Raw genomic sequence first — 12973 nt, forward strand, 5'->3', positions numbered from 1 at the left:
TTCCAGAACTTTTTTTCTGGGGACCTAGAAGAAAAAAGTCACAAACCTTCGCGACTCAAGTCAATAGACATTATTCGTAAATTCCTGGGAAACATGATGCGAGGCGACCCAAAAAAAAAAACATCTTGCGACCCACCTGAGGGTCGCAAGATGCAGTCTTTGGGAAACAACAAGGCACATGATAAGAGACAACCATAACAAACAGTAGCCTGAGCAAACCACATACTGTAGATGTATATTTTGCTGTGTAATCATTCTTCTTTCGTCACTAACGCCCGTTGTCTCCATCACTGAGAAGTTATGGATTTTCTCTACAGACGGCCGTCTGTCAGAAGCTTCTCATCTGCCTTGGCTGCATGCTCTTCTTCCTGATTGTGACTCGAAACCTGCCCATAACGTTCAACGTGGACCCCCACTTTGTCGCTCACGCCCCCTTCCTCACCAGGCTCACCTACGCTTTCTTCTCAATACAAGCAGCGAGACCCAAATTCTACTTTGCCTGGACTCTGGGTAAACACGCAGTTGGTCCACTCCTGAGATAAAGATGATCAGTGATGGTTTATTCAGGCCTTTCACAGTAGGATATGGTTTTATTTTCCAGCTGATGCTGTGAACAACGCTGCTGGCTATGGTTTCTTGGGAATCGATGAACATGGCAAAGCATCATGGGATCTCATCTGTAACCTCAACATCGTAGGGATCGAGGTACGTCCTGTTGTCCGCACCGTCGCTCTCCAACGTTTTTTAGATGAAGGAAGATTAAACTGATAGAGAGGTGCAAATGTAAGGTCCGTGTTCCCTGTTGCTGTCGTGTGGGTTATTCTTTAACTGATCTGTATCGTCTCTTTCCAGACTGCAACAAGTTTTAAGACATTTATAGACAACTGGAACATTCGGACAGGAATTTGGCTCAAAACGTGAGAGCAGCAGAAATGACCATAAATATTCTTGAATTTTTATTTTTTTAATTTTCACATATATTCATTAACCACGTTTGATTTCCTCAGTGTGATGATTTTTTTTTTTAATTTTCACATATATTGATTAACCAGGTTTGATTTCCTCAGTGTGTGTTATGATCGAGCCCCCAAACACCAGCTGCCTTTGACCTTTGTCCTGTCTGCCCTGTGGCACGGTGTTTATCCTGGGTATTATTTCACCTTCATCACAGCCATCCCCATCACCATAGCAGCACGAGCAGTGAGTCCATGAAGTCAGCACTTTTGACCTTTCTAGAAAGAAAAATGTTTTGAGTCCTAACATTTAGCCGGAGCTGGTTTGTTATATCTCAACTCTCAGTTTACTCTCTCTGGTCAAACTGTTTACCCTTTCTTTTTCTTTTTAGATAAGAAAGTATATCCGTCACTATTTCCTGGGTTCAAGAGGCGTGAAGATGGGCTACGACATTCTGACCTGGGCGGCGACCCAGCTGGCCATCTGCTACACGGTCATGCCTTTTCTACTTCTGGCAGTAGACTCTACTTTAGTCTACTATAGGTATGTGCTGGGGTAAAGTGTAAAGACTCATTTGATATGTTCTCACTGTGGCACAAATGAAGAAAATATTGTAATTTCCACCTTGTAATCATCAGTTTGGTACATGGTTTACGGTGACAAAGACTCTAAAGTAGTGTTTCCAAACCTTTTGATTCCTTTTGCTTTTCTTTTCGTCTTTTTGCTCCTCTTTCTCTTAGGTCTATGTATTTCCATGTGCACATCCTCAGCATTCTGGCTGCGATCGCGCTGCATCCAAAACACAAACCCAGAAACCCCTCGGCTGCCACCCACACACTCCCCTCTTCCTCTCCTTCCTCCACCCCTCCTTCGCCCTCAGCCCAGTGCCAGCTGAAGGTTCACTCCAACAACAACGGCAAACTACACTGACATCCGCTCTACCCTCACACGGCCGACCTGAAACGGTGAAGTCAGTGTGTTACAAGTGTGGGAACAGCTTTCCTGCTGTTCTAGAATAAAGACGTCAGACAGAAAAGACACACGGAGGGTGAGGGTCCGAACAAACATCTCCGATGCTGCCACGTTCATCATCACCACTAGGAGTGCTCCACTATAGTCCATCTGTGCACCAGCCTGCTGCCTCCACTCCAACAACAGCAATGCAACAGACAATGAAGAGGCTCACTTCCCGGCCTGTGTTCCATCTGCACTGTCCTGCCCACTGGTGGTGGGCCGTGAGCCAGCACAGTGGGGGAACAGCCCTTTATTATTAATGCACATAACACAAACTCACGCACAAACAGACACTAGGAGAAAAAATATACACACACTTTGTCTCGGTCACATTCGTACTGAGACGGAGCACAAAGGCTGCCCTTGTGAGGACACGACAAAAGAGGAGGCCGTGGAGAGAGAGAGGGAGAGAGAGAGAGAGAGAGAGAGAGAGCACCAGTGTACCCTCTGAACCCACTGTGTCCCGAGGAGTGTGTGAGTGTTTACTTGTGTGTGTTTGTGTGTTTTTTCGACTGTGTGGGTGTTTGTCCTACTGGGTGAAAACTACTCTAAGTAACTGAGCAGCTCTGGAACGATCTACTAAAACAACAACGGTAATATTTTCATCCAAACATTGAAGACAATTATTAGTTATTTTAAATGAGAAATAATTTGCTCAAGTTTTTATTGTCCGTATCCTGTCCAGTTTTCACCTTCATCACTAGTGAAATGCAGAAAAACAATTTGCTCAAGTTTTTATTGTCCTTTTTCACCTTCATCACTAGTGAAATGCAACATGACGTGATCCTTGACCAGGTGTCAAATCACAGTACAAAACATCACATGCAGTCACACACGTACCTCAGTTCCCCTTGGCTTCTGAGTCAGTGTTTCCTAACCTTTTTTTCTGCAGCACTCCCCCTTCACGTTAGCTACTCACTGAATCACTGAACTTTTTTTTTCACTGAGGCACAAATTAAAAATATTGACTTAATTTAACCTGCTACCCCTCCACCCCCCCTACACTCCCCAGGTACCTCCCCCTAAACTTTAGAAAATTGCTGTAATTAATCTTCATGTCTGTGTTTATTTCACTGAGGTGGATTTTAATTCCCACTCTGGTTGCTGTCTTTGTCCACTATGGCTTGGTTACTGAATAAGTTTATTGTCCCACTGGTTCTGATCCCTGTAGCTGCAGCTGGACTGCAGTTCACATTGACTCAACCCAGCAGTGACTAAGAGAAACAGAGGTATATGACTAGCTTTTGTTTATACTACCAAATCACAATGATGCAGTTACACACATAGTGATGTTACATGTTGCATAGCACTAGTAGTGATATCTTGAGTGCGCTAACTTCCAGGCTGTGTTCACAAACACTATGGTCTGTGACCAAAAATTGTTTCCAAAAAAAAATTTTTTTTAGCTAACACATTTTAAGCAAAGAGCAAAAATAAAATTGCCATTAATTCGTAAAAAAGACTGAATAATAAGGAAACCCAGGTTTTCCATGAGGTAAATTGAATCTGGTGAAACAGCGTGGACTGAAACATAGAGGCTGTTCTGTTTGTGTTAATGATACAAATGGTGTCTGAATCCTACCATTATGTCTGATTAACTGAACTAGGAGCCAGAACAACGTGCAGTGTTGACCAGAAGGCCAGCAGTGCACATTTGAATGTTTGTGAGGATGAAAACAAATATGTCAGTTTTGGTGCTGTGTTCTTTCTGAGAAAGAATGTTTTACACTGTAGATTTGCCTGAGCCTTATCAGCAGACGTAGGTTGACCTCACAGTGCTGCTGACCGGAGGAATGAAGGTAAGCTGTGTGGTTCTGACAGAAACAGCCACCATGCAGCGTCTACTAACGCAGCTTCACAACAAGTCTGTGTGACTAATGCCTTGTTTTTGCCACTATGTGTATAATAATAATAATAATAATTCCTTAGTGATATTCAAGATTTAAATACTTTGATGTTTTTACTTTAGAATTTTTGATTAAGAATGTTTGCTATTAAAGACGAGCTAAATGTGTTCATAAATTTGAATAAAATATTTTAAAAAATACACAGTGGGTGTGTCCGTTTTTGTGTATAGCAGTAGTACTGCAGTTATAGAATAAGTAAGAATAAGGTAAGGACCAAAACCACTGATGCCCGAACCATTTTTTTTAAGAATTTACTTTTAAATATAGAAATAATATTATTTATTTATCCTAAAGCTACGCATTTTAAGTATCAAAAGTCGATTAGTTTCACAATAAAACTTGTTGGGCCAGATACAACAGATTATTTAGACTAAAAATGATAATACTCACTTATCAGCAGGATGATGATCAAAGTTATCAAACACTGAAGATACGCCTCGCTGAAGGACAACCTGGAGAAAGTTAGACAGATACCTGTATATCTTTAATTCATATCTTTAAATAAAACAAAGTAAGGGAGATAATCTGAGACGTGATTAAGGATCACAGATGCTTTAAATTTAATTTAGAATGTAGATGTAAGATTTCCAAATCAAGCTAAGAAAATGCTGTGCTAGCACAAACCTGTGTAAACGTAGGTAACTTGTCATTAAAGTCTCCCTGTGTTTGTATTTTTGTTTTCAGTTCTCTCACTCAAACCCTTGCTACGCGACCATCACCCTACGGTGTTTATACTCTGCTCTATTCTCAGAGTGGCTCCGTCTCCGTCCCCGGTGTCTCAGCTCTGCTCCCCCCAGGCCCCGGTACAGTATGACTCTGTGTGAGTTGCGTCGGTGCTGTGTTGTGTTTTGATTTTGCACAAAGGCGGTTAACGACAACAATGAGGAAAATAAAATACTGACAAAAAACAAAGGGTTGAGTAAGAAATAAAAACACAACAATGTAGAGCTAAATGTAAGTTTTTTAAAAAAAAAGATTATATCCCCAAAAAAAGAAGGATAACCTACCAGCTTCAGAATGATCACTGCGTTGGGTACCGATCTTTTTTTAACCTGTGTGAACAGAGAAGTTAGTGACAGATCAGGCAGAAAAGCACCGGTCAAATCAGCTTCAGTTTTTGCAGCCAGTTGATTAGAGTTTAATCAAAGCGGATAAAACCATCGTCACACACAAATACACTCTGATCCAGTTTTTTCTTTTTTGCACATTTTTTTTTTTTTTTCATGTCTTCTCTCCTTTGTTTTACACGTGTACAGTGCAGGTACTGAAAATACTGTGTACAAGCAGGAAAAAACTAACAGGAAAAAACATAGTCTAATACAGGGGATTAATATATTCCAAACTTAAATATACTTGAATTTTAGAACAGGTTCCAGTTTGTGAGGTAATAAATTTAATATCAAGTTAGCAGATTGATGTGTGAGGGGTGTGGAAGGATTGTCTCAAGGGTTAGGCAGGTGGAAAAGGTTACTTGCCCAAACCTCTGTTAATCCCAGTACTTTGAGTAATCATGAGTCTTGAGATGACGCGTGACTGAAAACTAAACATTTGTTTTAAAAACAGGATAAACAATTATTCTCCAGGGTGAACACAGTCACGTGTGACACCAGACAGGGTTCAAACAAAACCTTAAAACATTATACACTTTAAACATTTCTATTCTTTCTTCCATTGTCAGAGCTGGCTGCCTTATACAAAATATAGGAATCCATGCAAATGTCCTGCAACATAGAGAGCTTAAACCAAACTAGTCAGTTATACATTTCTTAATTATTCTTCCTTTCTAAGACTAATGAATCCAGAGAAACGTGTGCACAGGGAGAGTAAAGAACTGTCAAATTATAGTCATTTAACAGATTATACACTGTTTCCCCTCCATTACTGACAGCCGACTATATTTTTTTTGCTTGTTTTCCAACTTTCTGCACCTATGAAATCCTGATGAGAGAACCTTAACAGAACTTTCTCAGCATGAATATAAGAATCACCGGAGTCTGTGAAGGGCAAAACACATCAAATATATCATAGAATACTGTAACAAATGAGTTTAGAGAGCTATCTTTTGTACAGTAATCCAACAGTCACCTCAGTCAACCCATATTCAGCCCTGGGTAACACCGTCCTGCTGCACTTCATATCTTCGCAACATTTTTAAAAATGTTTTTGTACAAAGTAAGAAAAAATACCAATACAATAGTTTTGTATTATTAGCAGTGCATGCAGGAAAGGTCGAGCAACGAAATATTGAAAAAACAAAATCCTAATAACGTTAACTCTTATATTTTAAATTTTTAAAACTGTTATTTTTTCAAACGCTGCCATCCACAATACAAGTAGTGACATGAAGAATATGAGAACGTTAGTGTCAAGTGATTCTGTAAAAATCACTGCTCCAAATAAAGACAACACAGAATGATAACGATGAGATGAGATGAAATGAGTTTTTTCCAGAATAAATAATTGGTTCCTTCGTTTGTACGTGGCTGTGTTCATTCTTCAACAGATTTAAAAGCCTTCAACAACAACAACAACAACAACAGTCTTCTTCTTCTTCTTCGGTTTTTGCTAGAATTTTTTTGCATGAAAAAAAGCAGTCTTTGTCTATAAGGAGATCTTTTAAAAAATAAATCATAAAAAAATAAATCAACCAATAGTTGTAGTTTCCTAAGATTCCATATTATTTTTTGATTATCTTACTGCTACTGAGTTTCGTGTCTGTTTTTGCATTAAAAAAATAAGGTTAAACGAGAATAATTAAGTTCTAAACAGATCTTCCGTGCAAAATATCATAACAGAGGATGCAAGATGGTGCTGAGAGTCACCATGAGTGAGTGTTAAAATCAGACAACTTCTTATGTCCACCAGTAGAGGGCAGCAGAACAAAGATTATATAGTTAAACAAACTTTTCATTTTAACCATCTGTCTCCATTTCCTCCTGTCCCCTGCGTCCTCCACCGTTACACCAACCAATCTAAATGTCTCCATCACGACATCCATAAATGTCCTCCATGTCTCCAACACCTATTGTCCAATATCTCATAACTGCTCAACCGTAACTGTCTCCCTGAGCCGCTCATTTCTAATCCAATTCATCGTGATCAGTGTTGCCAGATCTGACCACAGACCACCTCCATCTCTTCCACTAACATCTTGTAGAGACATAAACAAAAGTAAGCCTGAATAAACAAATAATACTTTCTAAACAAGCAAATTAAAACAGCTTTCAAGTGAATGTAGAGGAAAAACAAGCAACAACAATAATAAAACGTGGCAACTCTGCCGTTCAACCGCCTTCAACGCTGCCTCCTACAGATCAGCATCAATATTACAGTCTCTAACTGAATAATAATTACATCTGAAAAACACAGTACAGAGAAAACAAGGTGTAAACCAGGCAGTCCAGCTGAAGCAGAGCTGGACATGACAAGGACAGCACAGAGGGGCAGTGGTCTGATGTGGTCTACACCCTGCTACTACACCCTGCTACTGCTGATGTGGTCTACACCCTGCTCCTACACCCTGCTACTTTTTTTTTTTTTTTAATTTGTTTCAAAGTTTTCAAAGTTGTTTTCCTTTGTGTGCGTGATTTCACCCGCTGGCGACTCTGAAATCATCCAAATAAAACCTAAAAGGAACAGAACAGGAACGGTCATTCTTAAATATATACAGTTAACATATATGTAGTGTGCAAATGTGAATTTCTTTTCTCCTCAACAATCTCCAAAACCAATGACAGAATGATTTATGTGTATGTCAGACTGAAATGTGTCTCTTGATTTCTGATTAAACTCTGATGAAACACCCAGAAACAAAATACAATCATAAACCAAACCCTTAGTTTTTTCCCTCTATTTTTCTTTTCAAATATTTTGTTTTCTTTGCTCTGAATTTAATCATTTCTGTTGTATTTCCAGGGAGCTGTAGCTTTAAATTTGATCATCAGGAGTCAACACTTGAACGTTTGTTCCTCTGAACAGACATGAGCTTCAGTCAGTCAGGATGAGGTGAGGTTAGGGTGCAACAAGTTACAGTAGCAGCAGTCTCACGTCTCCGTATAAAGACGAGGAGGTCCCTGTGCTTCAGTTAAACATCTACAGTCAGAGTCAATCTAAAACTCTCTCTTCAGAATACCTTTGATGGTTCGATTAGGCCCCGCCCCCCTGGAGAGCCTCCAGTCGCATTTCCCCACACACTTCCGTCCACCGGGCGTCGGCCAATCAGTGCCAGTTTAAAGTATTCTAACAGATTGAGAATAATAGTTGTCCCCACAAAGCTGTCACGCTCAGTTTTTGCTGCTCTCAGCGGAGGCAGATGGTGCAGCAGGAGGAGGAGGAGCAGGAGGCTGCTGCGGATTCTTCTTGGCCTCCTTGTCTTTCTTCTCCTCGTCGTCCTTGAAGAAGAGGAGCGGGAACATGCCCAGGATGCAGCCGATGCCGACGCCGATGGCTTTACCCTGGACACATGTGGAGAGAAGTCACACGTCAGGTGAGTCGCAGCTCAGTTCGAGGTCAAATCACCAGGAAGCCGAAGCTGTGGGTGAAGATCTCAGAGACAGAAAACCACTGCTGTGAATGTGTCCACACTGACATATTGATTTCCTCACACGTCTGGAGAATTGATCTGACCTTTCATGGATGTTTCTCTGGAGCTGAGGCTAATTACCGTTAAATACACTTTAGCAGGAACCAGGTATTCAAATCATTCCTGTCTAAGTTTCTAGTGTGGGATTGCGCCACAGGGTGGTAAATGTTAGAATGCATGCCTTTACAGTAAAAAGAACCCCTGGTTGGATCCCCAGTCTTTCTAATCACACGGACAGAGCTACGTAGTCCAGAATCTGTGGTTATATTTATAAATGTGTTTGTGGTTTACCACATAATTACAGCATGGGCCAGATTTGGCCCGCTGGCCTGAGTTTGACACCCGTGCTCTAGTCTGTCAACATGTGCATCAGAAAATCCCCTGTTGAGGACAGAGGTAGTTTGTTTGTATGTTTTAATAATGTCAGGGTCTATCATTGTGTCCTTTCATTTTCAACCTCTGGTCTGACCCTGTGTTAGTCTGTGATTCTCCTAAACACGATAAAGAATTAATGAGAACAATGTTCCAGAGACAGGGAGACCAGATCGAGTGGTTCACGACGGTCAGTGGTTCGTGATGGTTGAGTGAGGAACCCACCGCGTGAGAGCTGACTCTGGTCTGCCACATGTCCGCCTGCTTCGGGCTCAGGTCAGGGATCTGCATCCCCAGTCGAGACGCCAAGGCTTCAACGTAACCGGCCAGTCTGAGGACGGGAGGAGGAGAGGAGAGGAATCAAACACGACCAGATCGTTTTTACACAGGCTGCATACCACACAGATGACCAACACCTTCCTACGACTGTGTGTGTGTGTGTGTGTGTGTGTGTGTGTGTGTGTGTGTGTGTGAGCTCTACACAAACTTCAGTGAGGACACCAGGCAGGGAAACACTTACAGACGGTTCTACTTTCTTCTCATCATCAGGAGAATACGTCAATCAAAATGAAACATATATTTCTGTATTAAACAGAATACTTCAAACTGACAGTCATCATATTAGACAATATATCAATAAATATATGAAAAACAATATTCATTAATTCCCACATAGTCAAGACATCCAGCTGAACAGAGAGTGAGCACAGCTTTTTTCATTTTTTATTAGCTGCCTCAGGACCTAATTAGCATATTAGCTCATGTTCTTTACTTAGTGCGTTCTCTCAAAACAGCCTCATATGACATAAAAAGAGTAACAGTACACGTCCCGATCCATTAATCTGCCCACACTGTGGCACTTTACCCCCGAGGGTCAGGTCGTCAAATTCAACAACCAGAGTAATCACTTGTTAGAGCAAACAAATAAATCAGTGAGCTGCGGTCGGATGTCGACATCTTTCATAAACCCAGCAGGGTGTCTGATGATGACAGGAAGGGAGGAGAGAGAGGGGGAGAGGGTGAGAGAGCGAGAGGGCGAGAGAGGGAGAGAGACTGAACAATGTTTTCATCATTTCTGTGTTTCTGATCTGCAGAGGAACCAAGGCTGGAGACTCGAGTCACCCACTGTTCAGTGACAGAGTGAGAGTTAAGCCTCAGGTTAGACTGTGGTTATTCTCTAAGAACTGAAGAAAAAGAGCATGTGTTTGAAGTGATGACTTCTGTAGAGCAGAATAAATAAATATATTAATAAATAAATAAAAACATTCTATCCAACCAGTGAAATACAAATGAAATTCTTTCCCTCGCAGCAGCAGCGACACAATAACGTGGTGATGAAACTCACAACACAACAGTATTACAGTACAATAATGTACCAGACACAGTAATAATATCTGCTTGTTTTGTTTCTAAATGACAAGAAGGAAATTAAATTCTTTGTGTTTTTGTGGCCACTGGAGGTAAACACACAACACCAGAGGCTTCATTAGTCATAGCCACAACACAGTTCCTGAAACAAATGTAACAATTTATATAGTCATTCATCAAACTATAAGAATTGCTTTTGGTCAAGTAATTAGTCATACATCTGGTAATCATTTATTTACGAGTTACAGCCTGGTGTTATTTTGTTTTTAGTTTAGTTTAGTTTAGTTTCATAAATAAAAAACAAAACAAAAAGACTATTCAGTTAAAGGATGAGAAATAACCACAACAAAAACAAACATCAACAACTTTTATGACCATATCCTCAAAGACAATTTTCAACAAAATCAGATCGAAGTTTTTATCAAACCCCAAACAGAAATGTTAAAATTGGTCTTTAGACTTAAATAAATAAATAAATTTATTTAGATTTTTTTAAAAGTATTTTTTCAATTTGCCTTGAACCTGCTATGGAACAAAATGATGGCATGTAGACTCATGTTCACTTTACTTGTGTAGCACAGGTAAACCCAGGGACAGAAAACTCCATTAGCTGAATATTAAAGGTATACTGAAAAAAGACACACAGATTAGATCTCAGCTACTGTGTGTGTGTGTGTGTGTGTGTGTAGAAGAATTTTATTTTCAGACCAACTATGATGGGGGAAATAATAGGTGTGTTTATGATCTCATTTGGAGGGCTGCAGTCTGAGGACTCAGGTTGTAAATCCAAAAATCCAACCACCCAAGGTTTGGTTCAGTCTCTGGCTCTAATGGCACTAATGCTCACCTCACTGAGCACACAAATAAACTGCAGCTGCAGCACTGAGGCAGGGGACAGATAAGAACCTGCTGGCACGTGTCTGTGTCTGTGTGTGTCACTGTATGGACGTGTGTGTGTTGTTGGTTAATTCTGATCCATAAATCTTATTCAACCATTTTTACAGCACCATGAAAAATTAACAATGTTTATGAAACGTATTCTTATAAAAAATCTTTTTTCCTCTCTGTTGCTAGGTAGATAATGTGGATCGTTAGCAGGTCAAGGAAGACAGCCCTGCCCTGACCTTTGAAGCACTTTCCCTTGAAAAGCAACCACCTCATGTTTTCAGGCAGATAATTTTAAAAAGGGAGACAAAATCATTAAAAAAAACACCCCAACATAACTACATGTAACCTTTCATTGGGAACAGTTTTGGCCACCCTCTTCCACCAGGGGGCAATACTGGGTGCCTTTGTCACAATATGCACTTGGTAAAGGTTTTAAACTCAAGGCCCATGGGCCAGATCTTGCCCTCCAGATAATTTTATATGGCCCACCAGAGCCTCTTGTGTCTTAGAATAAAAAGATTGAATGAATACATGCTAATGCTGTGTGGGCCGTAACACAGGCTGTGATTGGCTGTGTTTTAAATTGAGTGATTGGGTTTGACAGCCCTGCTGTATTTAAATCTTGATACAACCGTCCCTTCACTCCTCATCAATAATTTCTGCTTCACCCACATATGCAAAAACCCTGAGCCAAATATGTAGATTATGAACAGTGACATCTGCTGAAGAAATGAGGAGCTGCAAATTATTCATTTTCTAGAAGGATTCAAGTATTGCAGTAGAGATGGATGAGTACGTATGTGAAAACACACCAATGGCATAGCCTGTGGTGTTTTACATCATGGAGGATAAAACGTTAAAGGAGCTCTAAGTTAAAGCGCTTGATAAAATTCTCACTGGAGCTCTAAGTTAAAGCGCTTGATAAAACGTCAACACTAAAAACCAGTCACATTACATGACTAAGAACCTGGAGCCCAGTCATAAATCCCAGTCTGGTCAAAGGAGGAGCCATCATCTGGGCACGCTCAGACATTTGTCTTAAATGCTATGATGCAGATGTGGGCGTGCTGTGTCAGCTGTGCAGCAGACAGACAGCCTTGATAACCACCAGCACAAATCTATCAAAATAAAAATCCTTATCCCTGTCTGCTGTAATTGAGTCTCACTTTGACAAACAGTCCAGCAGGGCTCTAATATCCAGCCATGACTGAGCGGGTAACACACGCGTGTGAGCCTGTGAGCTGGGTCCGTGGAGAGTGTTTACTGAAGCCACAGAAGCTCAGATCATCAGTCAGACTGAAATGATGCAAAGGCTGCAGAGGAAAATAAATAGCCACTGATTTTTCTGATTCTTCCTTTGGGCTCAACAGAGATTTATGAAGGCACATGGTGAGAGGAGTTTGGTGGTGTTTGTTTCCAAACGTGCTCATTTCTCTCACTAATAAGATAAATCAAGATTAAAATGAAAAACAAAAATCAATTAGCTGATTAAAACGTGACAAAAGAATAATTTTGTTAGTTCAAACTTTATAATGAAGCACATTTTAGAAGAATCATAATCGATCAAAGTGCTGTACGAACACTGACAGCATCGTCCGTCATCATCATCGAGCACAATTACATGAATTCAGACCAAAGCACAAACAAAAGGAGGTAAAAGCAACATAACCAAGTTATATCAACAAATATATGAAAACATAAAACATAATATAAGATTTAAAAAATAAGAGTAGGTGAGGCAAAACCACCAAGGAGAAGAAGAGAGTTTTTAGCAGTGTGTTTTTAGTGACTGAACACGATAATATGTAGTTACTCCACCCATACTGAGGGGGTGCTGTAATGCTCAAATGTGTTGGTTCTTGAGTCAAGTTCTAGGTATGGGTAAAGA

At 40.4% G+C, this 12973-nt stretch overlaps 2 protein-coding genes and 1 long non-coding RNA gene across 3 annotated transcripts in view; 1 reads left to right on the forward strand and 2 right to left on the reverse strand.

Moving 5' to 3' along the window:
• Positions 1-2274, forward strand: part of mboat1 (membrane bound O-acyltransferase domain containing 1) — a 9405-nt gene extending 7131 nt beyond the window's left edge. Inside the window, exons 7-12 of the mRNA XM_017037652.2 lie at positions 278-510; positions 602-705; positions 853-917; positions 1068-1200; positions 1346-1497; positions 1695-2274. Of these exons, the coding sequence (XP_016893141.1) occupies positions 278-510; positions 602-705; positions 853-917; positions 1068-1200; positions 1346-1497; positions 1695-1884 (877 nt within the window). The 3' untranslated portion in view covers positions 1885-2274. The remainder of the gene's footprint in view (positions 1-277; positions 511-601; positions 706-852; positions 918-1067; positions 1201-1345; positions 1498-1694) is intronic.
• Positions 2275-4984: 2710 nt separating this feature from the next.
• LOC107989424 (uncharacterized) lies at positions 4985-7361 on the reverse strand. The gene is made up of 2 exons (XR_001760978.1): positions 5504-7361; positions 4985-5356 (listed from the first exon to the last, which is right to left on the reverse strand). It is a non-coding gene; the product is annotated as an uncharacterized LOC107989424 (long non-coding RNA).
• Positions 7362-7370: 9 nt separating this feature from the next.
• The window catches only part of LOC103388291 (transmembrane protein 65-like), a 32006-nt gene continuing 26403 nt past the window's right edge, over positions 7371-12973 (reverse strand). The window contains exons 7-8 of the mRNA XM_008323213.3: positions 9055-9160; positions 7371-8329 (exon numbers count right to left, since the gene is read on the reverse strand). Coding sequence (XP_008321435.1) covers positions 8159-8329; positions 9055-9160 — 277 coding nt within the window. The 3' untranslated portion in view covers positions 7371-8158. The remainder of the gene's footprint in view (positions 8330-9054; positions 9161-12973) is intronic.

The sequence above is a fragment of the Cynoglossus semilaevis genome, chromosome 13 (genome assembly GCF_000523025.1).
Source record: "Cynoglossus semilaevis isolate Cse_v1.0 chromosome 13, Cse_v1.0, whole genome shotgun sequence".
In the NCBI taxonomy this organism is placed as follows: domain Eukaryota; kingdom Metazoa; phylum Chordata; class Actinopteri; order Pleuronectiformes; family Cynoglossidae; genus Cynoglossus; species Cynoglossus semilaevis.